The sequence below is a fragment of the Acomys russatus genome, chromosome 5, assembly GCF_903995435.1.
Source record: "Acomys russatus chromosome 5, mAcoRus1.1, whole genome shotgun sequence".
NCBI lineage: Eukaryota > Metazoa > Chordata > Mammalia > Rodentia > Muridae > Acomys > Acomys russatus.
The window spans coordinates 43,053,498-43,074,514 of record NC_067141.1 but is presented as its reverse complement, the minus strand read 5'-3'; the positions used below and the strand labels follow the sequence as shown (position 1 = coordinate 43,074,514).

At 39.6% G+C, this 21,017-nt stretch overlaps 1 protein-coding gene across 3 annotated transcripts in view; it reads left to right on the top strand.

The window, feature by feature from the left end:
- Window positions 1-271: 271 nt before the first annotated feature.
- Window positions 272-21,017, top strand: part of Smc5 (structural maintenance of chromosomes 5) — a 77,121-nt gene continuing 56,375 nt past the window's right edge. For all 3 annotated transcript variants that reach the window (XM_051146261.1, XM_051146260.1, XM_051146259.1), the window contains exons 1-6: window positions 272-558; window positions 4,985-5,126; window positions 10,473-10,525; window positions 11,988-12,150; window positions 14,734-14,868; window positions 19,979-20,119. In XM_051146261.1, coding sequence (XP_051002218.1) covers window positions 374-558; window positions 4,985-5,126; window positions 10,473-10,525; window positions 11,988-12,150; window positions 14,734-14,868; window positions 19,979-20,119 — 819 coding nt within the window. In that variant the 5' untranslated portion in view covers window positions 272-373. The remainder of the gene's footprint in view (window positions 559-4,984; window positions 5,127-10,472; window positions 10,526-11,987; window positions 12,151-14,733; window positions 14,869-19,978; window positions 20,120-21,017) is intronic.

Below are 21,017 nucleotides of genomic sequence, written 5' to 3'. Positions count from 1 at the left end.
GGGAGGGACAGTCGCAAACTCGCTAGCGACCCAAGCACGGGAAGCGCCGGGGCAGGTTTCAGAACAGTAAGTGCAAGTCACATATTGCTCTAAAGTTAACATTCTCCCAGACGAAAATCACGAGACATATGGAAATCGCCCCTTACGGTCGTCAGTCAATCCTCAGTTCAGCATCTTGGGCCTCCCAGGCCAAGGTGAGCGGCGGGCGGGGTGGGGGCGTGGCCTCGGTTTTGCCGGGCAGAACTGCGCAGGCGCTGCGCGGCCGCGGGGCGGGGTCAGGTGGGGGTCAGTTAGCGCGGGAGCCCAGCGCGGAGGCTCTTGGGCTGCTGCCCGCCCTGAACGGAAGCCGCTGCGGGACTCAGAAGACGCCAGGATGGCGACTCCGAGCGGGAAGGCTGCGATCCCGAGCCCCCAGACTTCCAAGAGGGCTCTCCCGAAAGATGCTTCCTCTGAGGTCCCGAGCAAGAGAAAGAACTCGAACCCGTCTTCGACGCTTCCGCGGCCATCCGGGCTCTTCGTGGAGGGTTCAATCGTGCGCATCGCCATGGAGAACTTCTTGTGAGTGGCTGCAGGCCGCGCCTGGGCGGGAGCAAGAGGCCCGCAGGCCTGTCGCCGTGGGGTATGCCGGGCCGTGGGTCCCTCGTGCCAGGCTTTCCCTGCCTAGGCCGTGGAGACTGGGCCATGTTGGCTGTAGTAGACCGGTCACCTGATTTTTTTTTTTTTTTTTTTTAAATCCACCTTCTAGTGGTTTTGGAAGGCGTCAGATGCGGCCAGTGGGTATATACTAAAAGGCCAAGTCTTCTAGTAGAGCTGGGAGTTGCGATCTACAGAGGACTTGTGCGCTTCACAAAACTCAGCAGACCAACAGTTTCAGCAGAGTGGCAGATTTTGAAAATGTACACGTCTTTGGAGTGGGCAGATGAGATAGCTATGGTTGTTGATTGGAGGTTAGAGTGTACCAGAGAATCGTGCTCGCCGTTTTTGTACCGCCTTGCAGACTCTTGACCCTTTAAATCCTCCCTTCTTCCTTCTCACCACCCCAACAAGTTGAGAAGATTCTAAATGTTCCCCCAAATATTTTCTCCTTAGCGTCTTTCGAGTTATTCTTTCAAGATGCCTTTTTGTTTGTTTGTTTTTCGAGACAGGGTTTCTCAGTGTTACTGCTCTGGCTGTCCTGGAACTCGCTCTGTAGTCCCGGCTGGCCTCGAACTCACAGCGACCCACCTGTCTCTGCCTCCCGAGTGCTGGCATTAAAGGTGTGCGCCACCGCCAGGCTTCGAGATACTTTTATAAGTATAGGTTTGAGGAAGAGTTACAGAACTGTAGTAACAATACCACTTTTTTTTTTATAAAACCACTTATGTATCAGGGATACATCTGTTTTATTGACACATCGTTCTGTTTCATCCTGTCTGTTGATGATATAAGCTCAAAGCTGTTGGGTTTTGCCCAGGTTTATATAGATTCTAATAACTGAATTGCTATTTGAGTTCAGATAAGGAAAGGTAAATGTACTCGAGTGGGTAATCCGCTGTAACTTTTCTACCCCCGGCTTCGTGGGCTTTGCAAGTATTGAAAGGGCTGCTTTCCTCCTCAACTATCAGAGCTTTGTTAAGGCAATATTAACATCCGAAAAGGGAAGATGATTGCCTGAAAGCAATTGGTAATGTTTAGTGAGCCCCTTCACTTAAGATGGAAGGACGTCAGTCGGGAGAGGTCGGAAGCCATTGGCTCGCCTTGCCTGTTCCTATGCTGAGAAACTCCAGCTTTATCCTATAGGCGGTAGGAACCCGGGAGGATGATTCCGAAAGGATACCAGGCAGAAACGGAGAAGACTTAAAACAAGAAAGCAAGAATGCAGAGTGAGCATAGTAGGAGCAGAGAGGGTATTTGACAGGACCTGCCTGCAGCTTGTGAGGCATGAGGATAGAGGAGCTGCTGGCTCCTCCCGAGTCTCTCTTTCAACTACCTGGTCAGGTGTTGCTCAGGAGAGAGTAGCGTGGAGAGAATAAATAATGAGTGCAGTTGAGCGGCTGTGTCTTGAACTTTTCCTGGGGGATGTTTACAGGAACTGTTCTATAGGTGAAGTTTAGAAAGGCCTGGAGCGCAGAGGAAAATGTGAATAAGTTACAGGCTTGGGAGTCATATGTATAGGTGGCTGTTGATGCTGCAAAAAGTTGTTGAACTTATGCAAAAGGGAATATAAATTGGAGGAATAGAAAGTCTATTTATTGTAGGAGTAAGAGAAGATGAAGATGAGCTCAGATCCAACTGTACAGGAAGGTAAGATGAGAATCATGGGAGACTTGTTGGAGAAGCATAGTTAAAAATAATACTTTGAACTCGTAATGAGACTGAAGCCTCCTACATTTAGCAATTGGGAAAATGTCCCTTTGATAAAGCAGTACAAAAGAAGACTTAGTAGACTGAGGAAGAAAAGCTTAGACAAAAACATCAAAAAGAAAAAGTAGTTGGGAAATGCAGAGTTGGGTTTGGTTTTGTTATTTTGATAATAAGACTTTAGATTAGGGTAGTATATTCATATTTTCTAGAGGAACAAAATTTATAGAATGCATCTATATCCATGTATTTATTAGAGTAGCTTACAGGCTCTGGTCCAGCTAGTCCAACTACAGCTCTAAGAATATAATAGTAATTCAGTCCATGAGGCTGGATGTCTCAGCTGGCTTCAGAAGCCAAAAAAAGTAGTCTGTAATGCCAATGAAGCAATGGGCTTGCCAGTGAGAGTGAGAGCAAGCAGGCTAAGAGAATGAGCTTCTTTCTGTGTCCTTTATATAGGCTACCAGCAGAAAGTATGGTCCAGATTAAAGGTGGATCTTCACACCTCAAAGATCTGGCTTAAAAGTGGGTCATTTGGGGACTGAAGAGATGGCTCAGAGGTTAAGAGTATTCATTGCCTGCTCTTCCAGAAGGCCTGAGTTAAATTCCCAGCAACCACATGATGGCTCACAACTATCTATAATAAGATCTGGTGCCCTCTTCTGGCATGTAGGCATGTATGTAGGGAAAACACTATACATAATAAGTAAGTCTTAATTTTTTTTAAAAAGTGGGACTTTCCACTTCAAATAATTTAATTAAGAAAAGGGGTCCCTCACAAGTGTGCCCAGCTACTTGTGTTTTAATTATTTCCAGATGTAGTCAAGTTGACAGCCATGACAGAGAGTGAGGCTGAGAGAAGAAGCAAATAGGGTAGCTAGGCTTAGAAAACCCAAATGGCCTATAACTAGTACAGGAGTTTGCTATGGGTGAAGTAGAGCAAATGGAGTTGAGAGTGGAAGGAAAGCGTTCTAGGATAAAAGCAGCACAGATTATTCAAGAAACAGAAAGAAATAGATATAGAATTTAGAATTCTGAGCAGATAGAAAAGGGAGATAGGAAAAAGTTTTAATTAGGGCTAAGTTACAAAAGATCCTTTTCCTCCTCTTCTTAGGTTTGTGTTTGTGTGTTTGTGTATGTGCCATAGTGTGCAAGTGCCTTTGGAGGCCAGAAGAAGGCATCACACTTGTTGCAGCTCCAATCACAGGTGGTTGTGAGCTGTTCTGTCTTGGTGTTAGGAACCAACCTTGGGCCTCTGGAAGAGGATGAGACTCTCCTAACAGTGGAACCATCTGTCCAGCCCCGTTTTTGTTTTCTTGGTTTTTTGTTGTTGTTGTTGTTGTTTTGTTTTGTGAACAAGTGATAACTAGGTTTTCATGTGTATCCTGTAGTTCTTTGTCACATATATATTTTTGTTACCACTTGGAATTTTTGAAGTTTCAAGTGTTAAAGTTGATATGCTTTGCTAAATTATTTATATATTTAGCATGTTAGTAGCATCCTGTCAGTTATTTTTGGGGACTTGGTTAGGTGTACCTTATGCTAAAGACCTAGAGAAGGGGTATTTATTATTTATGTGTTCCAATTACGGATTTTGAAAGGCAAAGCTAAAGAAATGTCTGAGTTTGTTTCATCTCTTGGCAAAGCTGCCTCAACAAATAATGAGGATTCAACATGGATTTAAAAAAAATGGTAAAAATGAATCTTAGAAAATATGTAGGAGAAAATAAATTAGGAATTCGCAGAAGCAGCAGATTTAGAAGCAGATATATAAGACTTAATAGGTACTAAATATAAATAAAATGTTAAATTCATTTAACTATAGACTGGTTGTGCAGGGAGTTAGTGTGTACTGGACGTCATGGTGTGTGTGGATCACAGATCTCTCTGGTTATGCATCCTTGCCTTCTCCCTGAGGAGCAGGGATTACTGGAACATAGCATGTCATGGATTCTTGGATTCTTCTTGCAGCATATTAAAGGAAATAAAGGCCCTTTCATTTTTAAATTGATGATAAAATAGCTATTGATTTGATAATTATTTCCTCATTTGAATAAGAATAATTGTTAGATTGCTTTAACTATTAAAATATGAGAAGTAGCTACTGCTCTAACTTTTAAAAAATGTAATTATAAGACATTAGGAAAAAAATCCATCACTTCTTGTATAGTTTTGAAATTATTTTACAGTAATTAAGGTAAAAATAAGTGTGGAAGCTTTGATAACAGTCTCCCAAAAAAGGGTAAATAGGTTATTTGTTGATAGTATCTCACTGTGTACCCTGCCTGGCCCACAGATTTGTTTTAACGAGGTTTTTAAAACGCTGCCTCCTGCATGCTAACATTAAAGACTTGTGATACCATGCTCAGCCCTGTGTTCTTATTTTACATATGCATTATTATTTTTTCCCTTGATAAGAGTTTTTCCTCTGTAAGTTGATTATTTAAAACTTAGAGGGCTAAGGATAAAGCTGGGAGATAAAGTACTTACCCAGCACATAAAAGGGCCTGGGCTGACTTCTCAGTACCCCAAGCCCCCAGGTATATGGTGGACAGTGACAACGCAAAGCAACAAAAAGATGCAATTATGAAGAAAAGGTTTTTCCCTTATTCCTATGTATTGATCTTACCTCTTTATAATTCAGAACATACGATATCTGTGAAGTGTCTCCTGGGCCCCATCTGAATATGATTATTGGAGCTAACGGAACAGGGAAGTCAAGCATAGTGTGTGCCATTTGCCTTGGACTAGCAGGCAAGCCTGCTTTCATGGGACGTGCAGATAAGGTGAGTTAACATAATTACTTTTTGTTGTTGGCTTGTTTGGTTTGGATTGGTTTTTTTCAATACAAGGTTTTTCTGTGTAGTTTCCCTGGCTGTCCTTGAACTCCCATATAGACCAGGCTGGCCTCAAACTCAAAGATCTGCCTACCTCTGCCTCCCAAGTGTTGGGATTAAAGGCATGCACCACTGTGCCTGACTTACATTAATTACATAATTTTTTAAAAAAAATTCAGAACCATTTGTTTTTAGAAACAAGTCAATTTCTACATTTTAGGTTCTTAAGTTTACCAAATGTACCTGCTTGCTTGCTTGCTTGCTTGTTTTCTATCTATCTTTTTGGTTTTTAGAGACAAGGTTTGTGTAGCCCAGGATGTCCTGGACACGCTTACTAGACCAGGCTGGCCTCAAACTCACAGAGATCTGCCTATCTCTGCCTCCTGAGTGCTGGGATTAAAGGTATGTGCCAACACTGCCTAGCCAAATGCATTTTTTTTCAAACCTAGAACCCCTGCAGGAGAAAGTTCTGATTGTGTTTTAATATCTCTCTAAAAGTTGTATGTAGAACTGTATATTAGACAAAGAAATGATAACAACAGTTAGAAACAAAGATCGTTCACCAAAAAAGAATTTCCAAATAAGCCTAATAGCTTATTAGGGAAATTTATCAGGATTGTTGGATATCAGTTTGATAAAACTTTAATTTCTGTACATTAACAGTGAACAAGCTGAGCATGGCAGTACATGCCTTTAATCCCAGCACTGGGGAGGCAGAGGCAGATGGATTGGGAGTCTAGGACAGCCAAGGCTACACAGAGAAACCCTGTCTTGAGAAAACAAACAAACAACAACAACAAAAACAGTGAACAAAATGATGCAGTTAAAAGTACCCCCCCCCCTTTTTTTTTTTTAACGAGCTGTCTGTGTGGCTGTATAGTCTGGAAAAGGCTGTCTTGTCTCCTGGAACTGGAGTTAACAGTTGGGAGCCATCCATCCATTGTGGATGCTGGGAACCAAACTCTGATCTTCTACAGTAGTACCAAGTGCTCTTAGCTACTGAGTCATCGCTCCAGCCCCAGATATGTTGGTTTTTTGTAGTTTTTCTTTTGTTTTGTTTTTTGGTTTGGATTGGTTTGCCTTTTTGACACAGGGTTTTTCTGTCTAGCTTTGGCTGTCCTGGGCTTGCTTCGTACAACAGGCTGGCCTTGAACTCACTAAGATCTGCCTGCCTCTGCCTCCTGAGTGCTGGGATTATAGGCGTGCACACCTCACCAGGTCAGATATTGTTAATAATAGCAATGCAAGTATAAGTTACCTAGGAGTAAATTAACAAGGATATAACAATTATATACAAAAATTATAAAATTGTGTTTTAAGATTTATTGATTTTATATATGAGTGCTCTATCTGCATGTACACTTGCATGCCAGAAGAGGGCATCAGATCCCAGGTGGTTGTGAGCCGCCATGTGGTTGCTGGGAATTGAACTTAGGACCTCTGGAAGAACATACAATGATCTTAAATGCTGAGCCATCTCTCCAGCCCCCAAATTGTATTTTAAAAGAAAATTTTGTGGGCAAGTGAGATAGTTCAGTTGGGAAAAGCATTTGCTAACAAGTTTACACACATGAGACATGATATGTGTTCTCCCTGGAAATAAATATAATAAATAAAACAGTATTTTGTTAAAGCTTAAAATGCACTACTGAGAACGTTGCAGAATTAATCAAGTGATATACCAAATTTTGAGCTGGACTTAATATGTAATGTAGTGCTACAAAGTTTAACCAAATACCCCTAAAACTATAGATAAGCTGATTCAAAATGCATTTTTTTTAAAAAAACAAGCTATACCAGAGATGTTTGTGGGCTAGGAGAGATACTTTGCTCTGTTAATAAATTATCCCTGTGACCTTGAGCAATGGTGTGGACATCAAACTTTGATTTCAAGAATAAAAGAATTGAAGTAATTAATTTGCAAAGACCAGCCCAGGTTTTTATGAGTAGTAATATATACTTCCACAGTCTCTCTACACTGATCTCTTGGGTTGTATTCTCAGTTCTGTACAATTAGAATGGGTTTTGCTGTAGTAGTTTTTACCAGCCTTGTTGGTTTATTTATTTATTTTTTAAACACATCTCTTGGACTGCTAGAGATCTTAAGAGTATGCCTGGAGGGCAGTGCTTCCTAGAGATTGTTGGCCTTCTGTATCTACAGATTTAATATTTCAGTGAGATCTAAGTTCTCAGCAAGAATAATGTATTTTACATCTGACAAAGGTCTAATATCCAAAATATATAAAGAACTCAAGAAATTAAACACCACCAAACCGAATAACCCAATTGAGAAATGGGGCTTGGAACTAAACAGAGAATTCTCAACAGAGGAGTATCAAATGGCTGAGAAACACTTAAAGAAATGCTCAACCTCCTTAGTCATCAGGGAAATGCAAATCAAAACAACTCTGAGATTCCATCTTACACCCATCAGAATGGCTAAGATCAAAAATTCAAGCGACACCACATGCTGGCGAGGATGTGGGGAGAGAGGAACACTCCTTCATTGCTGGTGGGAATGCAAACTAGTACAGCCACTTTGGAAATCTATCTGGTGCTATCTCAGAAAAATGGGAATAGGGCTTCCTCAAGACCCAGCTATTCCACTCCTTGGAATATACCCAGAAGATGCTCCAGCACACAACAAGAAAATTTGCTCAACCATGTTCATAGCAGCCTTATTCATAATAGCCAGAACATGGAAACAGCCTAAGTGTCCCTCAGTAGAAGAGTGGATAAAGAAACTGTGGTACATATACACTATGGAATACTACTCAGCTATTAAAAACAAGGAATTCCCGAAATTTGTGGATAAATGGATTGAGCTAGAAATGATCATAATGAGTGAGTTAACCCAGAAGCAGAAAGACTCAAATGGTATATACTCACTTATATCTGCATACTAGCCCAAGGGGCATGTCCCACGAAAGCCTTCACTTACCAGGAAACTGGGACAGAGGGGAAGGCATCCTATTGGGACTCTAAATGAAAGACGCATGGGAGAACAGCAAAATAAAAGGATACAGAGGGTCCTAGAAATCTACAAGTAGAACAATATGATAGGCAGATTTGGGCCCAGGGGTCCCGCTCAAACTAAGGCACCAGCCAAGGACAATACAGGAGGTAAACTTTAAACCCCTTCCCAGATCTAGCCAATGGTCAGAATATTCTCCACAGTTGAGTGGAGAGTGTGATACGACTTTCTCACGTACTCTGGTGCCTCACATTTGACCATGTCCCCTGGAGGGGGAGACCTGGTGGCACTCAGAGGAAGGACAGCAAGTAGCCAAGAAGAGACTTGATACCCTATGAGAATATATAGGGGGACGTAATCCCCCTCAGGAACAGTCATAGGGGAGAGGAATAATGGGAAAATGGGGGGGGGGGGAGGAATGGGAGGATACAAGGGATGGGATAAACATTGAGATGTAACAAGAATAAATTAATAAAAAAAAAAAAGAATAATGTATTTTAGTATATTATTAAACAACCATATATGTTTAAAAAATATGATATAATAAGTAACAAGAAATGGAGAGTTAGGAATACTTGCTCTCCCAGAGGACCTGTGTTCTGTTTCCAGTACCAATAGTACTGACAACAGTACAGAGCAGTTAAGAGTAATATGTAATATACTTCTATTTAAATGTTAGCATAAAAGTTTACTGTAAGCATAATCTAAATAATCTGTATGGATAAAAGATAAGAACTGCTTTCTTTTTCTTCCCCCTCATTGGTATAAAATATTTTAATTGTTGTAAGACAGTACACAATTTGCTCCTTCAGAGATGTTTTCTGTCTATGAGTAAACAATATTAAGTGACCTTGCCAGCCAAGGCTGAATAACTTACGTGTGGCAGGGTTTTGATTTGAATCTATAGTAGAGATTAAAAGTAGTAGTACTCTTGGGTTATAAGAACAGACCCACCTCCATCTTTCTGATCCATAATTTCATCATCTATAAAATCAGGATAGGGTATAAGGGTTGCCAGTGGAATTTGGAGACTTGTCAGTTGTTTATCTTAGCAGCATATAATAAATGGTTAGTTGTTTGTTTATAATCATTATCACAAATCCTTAACGTAATTAAAAAGATTATTGCAATGTCTTGTTTTTTATTTTGTTTTGTGTTTTTAAAGAATGTATTGTGTATTTGTGTGTGTTCATGCACCTATGGTGCCAGATTTCCTTGGAGCTGGATTTACAGGCGATTGTGAACCACCCATCATAGATCTGTACTAGGAACAGCACAGGGCCTTTGGAAGCAGTGCAAGTGCTCTTTAACCCTGCAGCTCTTGTTCTTTATTTCTGTATTATGTAGTGTTTTGCTGGTCACTACTTTCTGATTCAGTTTTTTTTTTTATTATTCTATTTACCTTTCCATCTATATTTTATAGTGCTTTAAAATATAAACTTTATGATTCTGTATCTACTTTATTTTGTGTTGTTGCCAATTTTCCTTGTTTTTAAAATTTTTTTTATTCTTTGATAAAGGCATACAACATATTTGATCATATTCATTTCCCCTCCCCAACTTGTTATGTATATTAAGACAGGTTCTCATATAGCACTTCTAGTACTAATATGTAATTGAGGGTAACCTTGAACTTCTATTATTCTTGGCTTGTTCTACCAAGTGATAAGGGGTAGACCCATAGCATTTCTATTATTTTAGTTTTTATTACTTATGGAGCTTAAAGTCCAGATAACAGTTTGCTTTTAGTCCGTCAGTCTGTTTTGTGTTTAAGCTCATAGTCATCAGAACTAGTTTAGATGTCTATTTTACTAAATTATAACTTTACTAATCACTTTTAAAAGATACTTGATGGCAAGTCTGCTTTAAAAACAGACTCGACACTATTAGAGTGGCTGTCAATGTTTCATTTGTGCGCTTCTGTGGGGGTCTGCAGCAGTAGTAGATTTGGTATAGTGCCTTGTGGTTGTAGTGTAGGACATGTTCTCTGTGGGTTTTTTCCTCTTCTGAAAGAACAGAGTACATAGGCTCTGGCCCAATTACCCAGATTCAAATCCCTTTTCTTCCACTTACATCTTATTAGCAGCTTTGTAAGAGTCTTACCTGCCTGGCACTGAAATGATCCATAATTTAACTACTGTGATATCTGTAATGCAAGAAGAGTGGAAGGACCTAGCCTATGCCTTTTATAAAGTGGAGAGAGTGGACATTGATGTGGTGACTGAAAAAAATCTTGATTTGGAAACAGTGATGGCTCTTAGATCTGATTGTTAACCTGTAAATACTGCTGACGCAGCTCACGTCTTCTTTTTACACTGTAGGTTGGGTTTTTCGTGAAGAGAGGATGTTCCAAAGGTTTGGTTGAAATTGAACTGTAAGTGTTAAAGCTTCTAAAACACCCCTTTTTGGTTTAATTTTTCAGCTTGTATTTATGTTTTCTTGATGATTTTGGAAAGGAATATTAATGTGATGTGGCAAATATGCATTTTAATGTGTCTTTTAAAATTAAGAATTTTTAATTTTGGAAAGTTCTCAAGAAATTGTAGTTTAATGTGGGTAATAAAAAAAAGTATATGACTGAGGAATGTACACTAAGAAGTTGTAGTCAGGTCTGAAGGACACTTCATAATTCCAGTATTTAGGAGGTAGAGACATGAAAGTAAGGAGCTAAGGGGGCTGGAGAGGTGGCTCAGAGGTTAAGGGCACTGACTGCTCCTCCAGAGGTCCTGAGTTCAATTCCCAGCACCCACATGGTGGCTCACAGCCATCTATAATGTGATCTGGTGTCCTCTTCTGGCCTGCAGGTGTAACATGCAGACAGAGCACTGTGTTCATAATAATAAATAAATGTTAAAAAAAAAAAAAAAGAAAGAAAGAAAGAAAGTAAGGAGCTGAATGCTGTTCATGAGACTCAGGAATTCAGACATTCTTCATTAGAGAACAAGTTTAAGGCCTCCCTGGACTACTTGAGATTCTATCTCAGACACACACACACACACACACACACACACACACACACACACACACACACACACACACACACACACACACACACACACACACACACACACACACACACACACACACACACACACACCAGAAAAAGGGAGAGAGAAATTGTAGTCTTTCACAAATTGAAGTATCTATTTTCTTTTGCCTGTTTTGAAATCTTTGAGCTGGAGTATAGCATAGTGTAGAGAGTTTACCTGTATACTTGAAGCCTTGGCTTTGATCCCCTTGTGGAGAAGATGGGTGAACAGATGGGTAGTATGAAGCAAGTACTTCTGAAAGCAAACAATGAGTAAATAACCTTCTTTCATATTCTGTATTAGTGGTCCTTTATGGTTGTATGTTGTAGTTTCAGAATGGAGTACATGGTAAGCAATCCATGATTTACCATTTTGCGTGAGAGTTTTGATTGGGGACATTTGTAGTATGTGGAAGTCAGTTTCTAAGTAAAGGACGTTTCAGCTATTATATTAGCCTTTTATGTACTAATCAATTTTGAATTACAGTTAAAGTATGTGATTGAAGAATAGTGTAATAATTAAAGGATAAATAAACTGTGTGTTTGAGGATTAATATCGGCATCTGTTTTAATTTTAACAATTTAGGCAATTTTGAATGTTAACCTAACATAGTAGATGACGTGGCTAATTGTGGGATAATAAACAAAAAGTCAAGGTTTCCAACTTGGGAAGGATCCAAAAATACCATAAAGAATAAAAATTATAGTGCTATTTCTTAGACTTTGGAATAGGAAAAGTGATAGAAATGTTATTCTTAAATCAGTGTGTGTTTTGAATATAAAAGCTTTTCAATTACTCTTTAATTAGGTTCAGGACTTCTGGAAATCTTATAATCACCCGTGAGATTGATGTGATAAAAAATCAGTCCTTTTGGTTCATCAATAAAAAACCTGTCACCCAGAAAATAGTGGAAGAACAAGTTGCAGCCTTGAACATCCAAGTGGGCAATCTGTGCCAGTTCCTACCTCAGGTCTGAGAAAATACAAGGGAACATGGGGAAATTTTGTGTGTTATGTTTCGGGTGTATGCCATAGATAATATAAACACTACTCAAGAGATATCGTAATAGGTTTGTATCAAAACAGCTCTCTTAGTATTTGTAGCTTTTTGTAAAAGGAAGCATCCTGCTGCGTACGTATAAGTATGCAATTCTTTCTCTTTACATTGAGCACAGCCCTTTTACTGTTTTTATGGGCATCATGACATGGCTCTATGATAGTAGTACTCAGTAGGCCAGCCTGGCCTACATAGGGAGTTCCAGGCCTACTGGGCCTTAGTCATCCATATCTTGTATTAATAATTCAATTTAACAAGTTTAAATTACAAAATGTTTTTTAAAACTTCATTCTTTTCTTTTGTATCTGGTGCACATTAGTATTTGAGTGCACATGTATGCACATATTTTTAGAGGCCAGAAGTTATTATTATATGTCTTTCTCCCTTGCTGTCAACTTTATTTACAGAGGCATTGTCTGAACCAGGAGTTCGGCAGTTTGGCTAGAAGATTCTCCATCTCTGCCATAACAGTGGAACTATAGGCAGATGGCCTAGCTTTTATGTGGGTACTAGAGATCCAAACTCCTGTCCTCACCCTTGACAGCATTTTATCCACTGAGCCATCTCCCCAGTCCATAGGAAAGGTACTTTAAGTGCAGAGCAGTTTCAGGCTTCATTTGCAAACTTTGGCATTTTTCTTCTTTGGTTTTTCAAGACAGGGTTTTAGTGTGTAGCCTTGGCTGTCCTGGACTTTGCAGATGAGGCTGGCTGGCCTCGAACTCATAGTGATCTGCCTGCCTCTGCAGACGGCAGGTGTACACCACTACACCTGGCTACTTTGACATTTTTAAAGAAACAACTTCTTTAAAATATGTTTATTAATTCTTTGAGAACATCATACAATGTGTTTTGATCATATTTACTCCCTATTTCATCCCCTTAACTCCTGAAGATCCACCCACTTCTACCTCTCCTTCTGCTCCCAATTTTGTGTCTTTTCTTGCTTTTCCTTTTTTTTTTTTTTTTTTTTTCTCTTGTAACAACCTATGGACTCCTATTTGTGCTGTCCATATAGTCCTGGGTTGGGCCATCCACTAATTTATGTACCAGGAGCCACACCCTTAAAACTAATTTTCCTCCTCCTGGAAGCCAGCAACTTAACTGCTGGTAGCTCCTCAATTAGGTAAGGGTCAGGGCTCCAGAACCACTTCAGTTAGAATGTTAAACTGGCTTGATTGATCTTGTTCAGGCAGCAATAGCTATGCTGGTAATCCTGAGAAGCCGTAGTTAATGAACAACTTTTTGTAGTTGTTGTTTTTCAAGACATGGTTTCTTTGTAGCCCTGCTTATCCTGGAACTCACTCTGTAGACCAAGCTGGCCTCGAACTCAGAAATCCACCTACCTCTGCTTCCCGAGTGCTGGGTTTAAAGGCATGTGCCACCATGCCTGGCTTAATTAATGAAGAACTTTTAGTTAATCAATGCATTTGTATGATATATTGGTTAGAATAAACTTCTTTCACATGTAGGTGCACTTTCCAAAGTCTAGTAATGTTTTTTATTTGTTCACTAATAATAAAATATTAGAGATGGCTGAGTTGTCAAGAGCACATGCTGGTCTTCCAGAGGACCCAAATTTGATTCCCAGCACCTATGTATAGCAGTTTACTGTTGGTGTTAATTTAAAAGTATGGCCTAATGTTTATTGTTAGGCTATAATTACTACAGTGGTATTTTCTAGCTCATTATCAATCAATAAAAAACACAGACACTGTTATATTTAAAATAGACTTGGTTCACCTGGGGCAGGGCCTATATTAATCCCTTAAACTTCTCCCATATCTCTGCCCCATCCCATGCCATCTGTTTCTAACAATGGCTGTTGAGCTACCTCCCATCCATAATCCCAAACACTTGCTAATGTTCTTTGTCTGGGCCAATTCCTCCATCCATGCCGGCCATGTTACTCCAACAAACCATGGCAACCTCTGTCCTTCTCTTCCTCTCTTCACTCCTTCCCAAGATCTTCCTTCCCAAGATCCTCTCTGTCTTCCAGAGCTTGCCAGTCTTAGCCACGCCTATCCCATTTGCCTGCCCAGCTGTATTGGCTTTTTATTGTTCAAAGAGGAATAAATTTTTAGGCAAGGTTACACAGCAAGATTTGGGGTACATTAAAAGACAGCAAGCAGTAATTAGCATCAAAATACATCTGAGCAACCTCCAACAGTTTATAACTACCTAAACTCCGGCTCTGGTAGGTCTGATGCCTTTTTTCCTGACTCCTTAGGCATTGCACTCACATGCACAAACTCATACATAGATACACACATACTTAGGTGATTAAAAAAATATTTTTAAAGAATTGTTTTAAATGTCTGAATAATCTACATCTAAAGTTAAAGTCTTTTAAGTGTATGTAATGCTGCTTAGTGATTACATTATAGCTTATTTTCCTTACAAACATAATTTGATTTATATTGCAAAACAGTTTTTTAAGTGAGACATTTTAATGATATTTATGAGTGATAGTTACTAATACTTAATTTTGGTGCTGCAGGACAAAGTTGGAGAATTTGCTAAACTCAGCAAAATTGAGCTCCTAGAAGCTACTGAGAAGTCAATTGGTCCTCCAGAGATGCACAGATACCACTGTGAACTCAAAAACTTCAGAGAGAAAGAGAAGCAGCTAGAGGTATTTAGAAATAGACAACTCATTTCTGTTGTCATTTACTGATTCTGTGTCTCAAAATGTGTAAGAAAAGCCAGGAGGTGGCAGCATGTGCCGTTAGTCCCAGCACTTGGGAGGCAGAGGGAGGTGGGTCTCTGAGTTTGAGGCCAGCCTGGTTCACAGAGCAAGTTCCAGCTCTGCCAGGGATACGCAGAGAAACAAAGAAAGAAGGAAACGGGGGAAATGTGCAAAAGTGGGTAGTATTTCTGTATGTTGAATAAATTCATTGTGATTGATTTTTCACCCAAGCTTATATTTCCACATCACTGGTGACAGAAAATGAAATTTGTTTTGTATATATGAAGTTTAAAGTTTTTTGACTATTTCAGTAAACACATGTACCAGTTGAGCTTTTAGGGAACTCTCTCATAGGAAGTTACATTTTCTTTCATTTGGTACCCATCAAGTACTTGCGTTGTGCCAGGCACAGTGTATGTTTTGAGATTTATAGAAGATAAGGATGTGGAATTTGAAAACACTTCTGTTGGTGGTATTTGATGTATTGTTACTTAAGTGAAATGATGATAGCCTTTCTAAGCAAACTATAGAAATAGCTGAAGTGTTCATTTTTACCTTTAATAAATAGATACATAGAAATGTTGTATAAGCTACCCAGCTAGGTATGCTTTTATAATTAAAAAGACAAAGCAGATATCTTCTCTTTAAGTATAATGTTACAGTAAATTGTATTGGTTTGGCCTAAGAAGCCAGTAACTGACACAGGGAGACTGAAACGTACTTTAAAGCTGCCAGCACTATGGACCAGGCAGAATCTAAACTGATTCTAATCTACTCGTAAATTAAAACAAACTCCTCTAAACCTCATAACATACATGTATTCCAAGCACTTGCCAATCTGATCCTCAGGCCACCTCTCTCCCCTTTCCTCATTAACTGTCAACAGGCTTCCCCTCCCCCCCCCCAGCTGTAAATCCTTGGCTCCTCTCCCTCTCCAGGAAGTCCCACCTTCCACTTCCTGTCCTTCTGCCCAGCTAATTGGCTAAACAACGCTTTATTGACAATTGTTATATCCACTCAAGACATTCCTCCACAATTCTCCTTTTTAGTCTAACAATAAAAACAAACCTTTTACCTATATATTTATGTTATTACACCAATACTCCATATATACACACACAAGAACCACAAAACAATCGCTGTATTCATGCTATACTCATAATGCTCCGCTGTCTTCAACCCCATCAGAGACGTGAGAAGGAATACAATTAATTAGCTGAGTGAACAGGAAGTGCAGGTTAGCAGCTTCCAAAATGAAAAAAATGACAGAGATACCTTGCTGCCTGAACAGTCACCCAAAACTTTATAACACGTTGGAGCATCATCTTCAGCCTTCTGGTCCAGTATTTGTGAAGCAGGGATATTGAGGACTTGCTTACCCTGTATTGGCAGAATTTGGCTGTCAGCTCCACCTGCATCCAAGCTTGCCTATTTCAGGCAGAATTCTGTCTGTGGCAGAAAGCAAGGACATTTTTGTTCAGGGGCTAGTTTGCCACATCTGAAGCCATCTCTATAAGGAAGTTCCTCAATGCTCATTATCTTCTTTGAGGCAGGCTGGATGTTGCCAGGAGTCAACCTGTCTCGTTTTCAAAGAATCTTCAAAACAATAAAAAATTCTTTAAATGCCATATTCTGTAGGTCTCTGAGGTTTTTGAAGACCTTATCAAAATATTTTACCTTATCGATCTATTGAACCTAGGATATATATTTTTGTGATAAAATTGAATAGTACAGTGAGTTTTAAAAAACTTACTTTACATCAATATATAATATTCTATACCAATGAACTAAAAAGAGCCTTGTGAGTGACAATTAAAGCCTTAAGTTGAAGAGTAGATTCCATAATCTACTTTTGGTCCAATCATCCCTATATATTTCTATACTCTCAGAGAAAAATTCCCGAGTCCAACCTCGTTCTCTCTCTGAATAAAACCAATAATAACATAACCAATTCCCAATAAAAATAAACATCCATAGCCCAAAACCTTACCCAACCCCCCTTTAAGGGAAATGGGAAGGCGTTCTTTTTTAAAGGCTTCTTCAGGCTGATTTGGGAGGAATAATACCTATGTAGGGGCCCAAATAAAACTGGGAAGATGGCTAAACAAGCTAGAGATAGCATTTGTGGTCCAGTCTCTAAATGTTAAGAAATTCAGGCTTAAAAGTCCTATGTAGAACAGTCTGAAATGTTGGACCAATTGGAATCAGGAGCTTTCTTCAAAGCTATCCTGGGAGATGTTCTGTTCAGATGACAAACAGCAACCAAAGCATTTGTGGATGGAACTTGAGGAATGCAGGATGTCAGCATATCAGCATGCTGGAGGATGAATCCTGTCACATCAGTGTCTGGTAGTTTTGTTCTGAAAATATATAATTTCTCACAAGCATTATACAGTTCTAAAACTATAAATGCATAAGGTGTGCAGGATGCACAGAACAATTGAGGGTACTTCTGTAGTTTGAATTCATGTACGTATAGACTGACTTAAGTTAGCAGTCTCCCTTTCATCTAGGTCTGTTTTATTTTGACCTCTTTCAAAGAGGAAGTATAATATTACCATTATCAAAGAACATAACAATCATTATTTAATTGAAATCAAAACAACATTATATAGTTCTAAATGTCCTTCTCTAGGCTCTGTGGCACCTGATGTATAGGCCAGGTGGCTACCTGTCTCCCGAGGAAATATATCCTGTTTTAGAGACAAGCCAATTGCCCTGAGCAAAAGAAGAGGCATTAAGCTTTATATAAACTTATGCATACCCTAGGCATCCTGTACTTCGGTTTTCACACTTATATAAACTCCCATTTTAGAGTTTATGCATACCCTGGACATCTTGTACCTGGGTTTTTACATTTGTTGCAGGTGTTTTTGTCTCACCCCTTCTCTCCATAGGGGGTGGATACTTCCACCTCTTAAACTAAATGTCCTCCTCCAGGCTCTATGGTGCCTGATCTATAGGCTAGCCACTACCTGTCTCCCAAGAAAATGTATCCCAGTTTAGAGACAAGCTGGTTGCCCTGAGCAGAAGAAAATTTATTAAGGTGACTCTTTTAAGTATATGAATTTTAGCCTTTGAGTTTTGGGGACCTAACTAGGCTGACCTGTACTTTGTCACCTGTAAGTCCTTGGTGTCTTTTTGCACCCGCCACCTGTCCCCCGTGAAAGTAGCTCATGTTTAGAGGGATAAGACGGCTGTCAGAGCAGTGACACCTCAACTCAGCATACAAAGGCTTTCCGATATGGGAGGCATGCAGTTTTCCCGCCCAACCTTGGTCCTTAGATAGACCAACAGAATATTTCTCCGAGGCCAATTACGCTTTGGCACCAGTTCTCCCAAAGGAGATTACCTGGCCTTTTTAGAGCAATGACATTTTCCTTACATAAACCTAAGATTGATATATATCCATCCTTTATATTAGTAAGGACATATAATCTATGTTAAGACAAAAGAACATACTTAGTAAATTTAAGGAAAAATTTGTCAGTTTAAATCCTAGGCTGTATCTACAAATAACTTAATTTATCAGTAGGGGGTCATCCCCTCAACTTGCTGTGGAGCCCAGGCTGGGGTAGAACTCACAGAGATTCATCTGTCTTTTTCTCCATTATGTTAAGATTCAGGATGTGTGCCACCACTGCACTGCACAAATAAAATACTTCATCTCAATTCTAGTCAAAATCTACAAAAATCTCAAGTAATATTCACAGGTAACAAAAAAATTCTAGTTGTAAGTCTTGTGTCAGTTGTACCAATTTAGGCTTCAGTAAGCAAAGCCCTGTCCACCATTCTTTTGAATTTAGTTATTGCTAATTTGCATAGGTGGACCCTTTGCAGAGAGAGCTGACAAACACCATGCAGCTAATAAGTTCTGAATTTCGGCCACTATCAACTCTATGGAAAAAATTTGGTACCTTCTTCCCTTCTAGTTGTTGGTAACTTAGCCTGGCATCTGTCAGCCTTCTGCCTTTCTCCTGAACAACAAAAGCTGAAAAAAGGCCAAAAAGGATCCAGGAGTCTTTTGCCATAGTGAGTTGGAGAGGAACCATAGCAGTCTATTCCCCCACCAAACTATAACAAAGTATCCTTTTTCAAGGGTGTGGATACACTAAATAGGTTGGGTGCCAATTTGTTACAGTAAATTTTATCCTACTTCCACCTGAAATACATTACACAATTACCTCCCACCTGCTGAAGGGAACATGTGTTTCTTACTAGGCTCTTCAGTGTATCTGTGTTTGTTGATAAGCAGTAGACTGAATTTTAGCTTTCTGTCACCTCAGATTCCTTAAGTCCTGAACACTCATGACACACTAGCCCTGATACTCCTTTGCATTTATTTGCCACTTTTTACAGCTTTTATTAAGCTTCCACTGGACAGATAGGGCAGAAATCTGAAATATATAACACTCCAAATCATGAGTCATCTAGATATCTACAAAGCTTCAGTTTGGAAGCATTTAGGAGCTTCAGATTACAGGTGTTTAGCAGGTAGTAACATGCACATATTCCAGAATCTGATAACACTTTTAGCATTATGCATTTCAAATAAAGGATTCTCAACGCGTATTAGATAATTGCCTTTTATCTTTAGGCACAGCTCCAGGCTCAGAGGTGTTGACAGCCTTCCTCACAGTTATATGACTATGTATTTTAAAACCTTGGGCCAGGACTTCTCTATATGAGTGTTACTCTCCCCTGAATGAGGGTTGTGGTTGTAGGTGGACAGGGTCTTCTGTAGCCCAGGCTGGCCTTTAACTCTTACATGTAGCCGAGGATGACCTTGAATATCTAATGCTCTTGCCTCTCAGCACTGAAGTTACAGGTGTGTATCACTAGTCTGATTTTAAGCAGTGCTGAGGATCAGATCCAGAACTCCATGCCTGCTAGCCGAGCACCCTCCCTAGCCTCACTTTTACATAGTTTTGAAGAACTCTTACAGGGTTCTTGTGAAATTTTGTTTATATTGTGTTTCATTGTTAAAAGATTTAACTTAACCATGTTCTTTTTTTTTCCTTCACTTAAACTAATTGTCAACAATTACTTATTTTAGACCTCTTGCAAAGAGAAAACTGAATACCTAGAGAAAATGGTTCAGAGAAATGAAAGGTACAAACAAGATGTGGAAAGATTCTATGAGCGAAAGCGACATTTAGATTTAATCGAGATGTTGGAGGCAAAGAGACCATGGGTGGTAAGTGTTAATTAGCTAAGGTAAAAATAGGTGACTCTTTAGCTGTCTTGGGTTGCCTTCCGTTGCTGTGGAAAACACTGTGATCAAAAGGAACTTGGGCAGAGGGTTTATTTCAGCTTATAATCAGGGTCCATTTTGAAGGACTGTCAGAGCAAGAACTTGAGGCAGAAACCTGCAGATAGGAGCTGAAGCAGAGGCCATGGAGGAGTGCTGCTCACTGCCGTGTTTCCTATGCCTTCTTCAGCTGGCTTTCTTATATCCCCAGAGCTACCTGTCCCAGGGGTGCGGTCAACCACAGTGGGCTCTCCCTGCCACAGCAATCATAATATTAAACATTGTACACCAGTCTGAGGGAGGCATTTTCTCAATTGAGGTTCCCTCTTCTCCGCTGATGGCCACCTTTTATGAAGTGGATCAAAACAAAACTAATGAATGCAGTGACTGAGTACTTACAACAAAGTATGTCTTTGTAAGTGACACTCATTTTGTATTCTAGTTAGATAATTACTTTTAAAAGTTTTACATTACATGCTATGCGTAAGTACTGTTCTTATTCTTTTTTTTTTTTTTTTTTTTTTAAGATTTATTTATTATTTATACAGTATTTTGCCCACATGTGTGCCTGCCCACCACAAGAAGGTACCAGATCTCATTACAGGTGGTTGTGAGCCACCATGTGGTTGCTGGGAATTGAACTCGGGACCTTCGGAAGAACAGATGGTGCTCTTAACCTCTGAGCCATCTCTCCAGCCCCTTGTTCTTATTCTTTATTTGATATATATACTAATTACCGCATAGCAAATAGTTGATTGAGTCACAGACATTAATTCTTCAGTTTTAGTCCTTAACATTCCTTTGCTTTTTTCCCTTAATGTTAATGATCTAAGGTGTTTGTTCA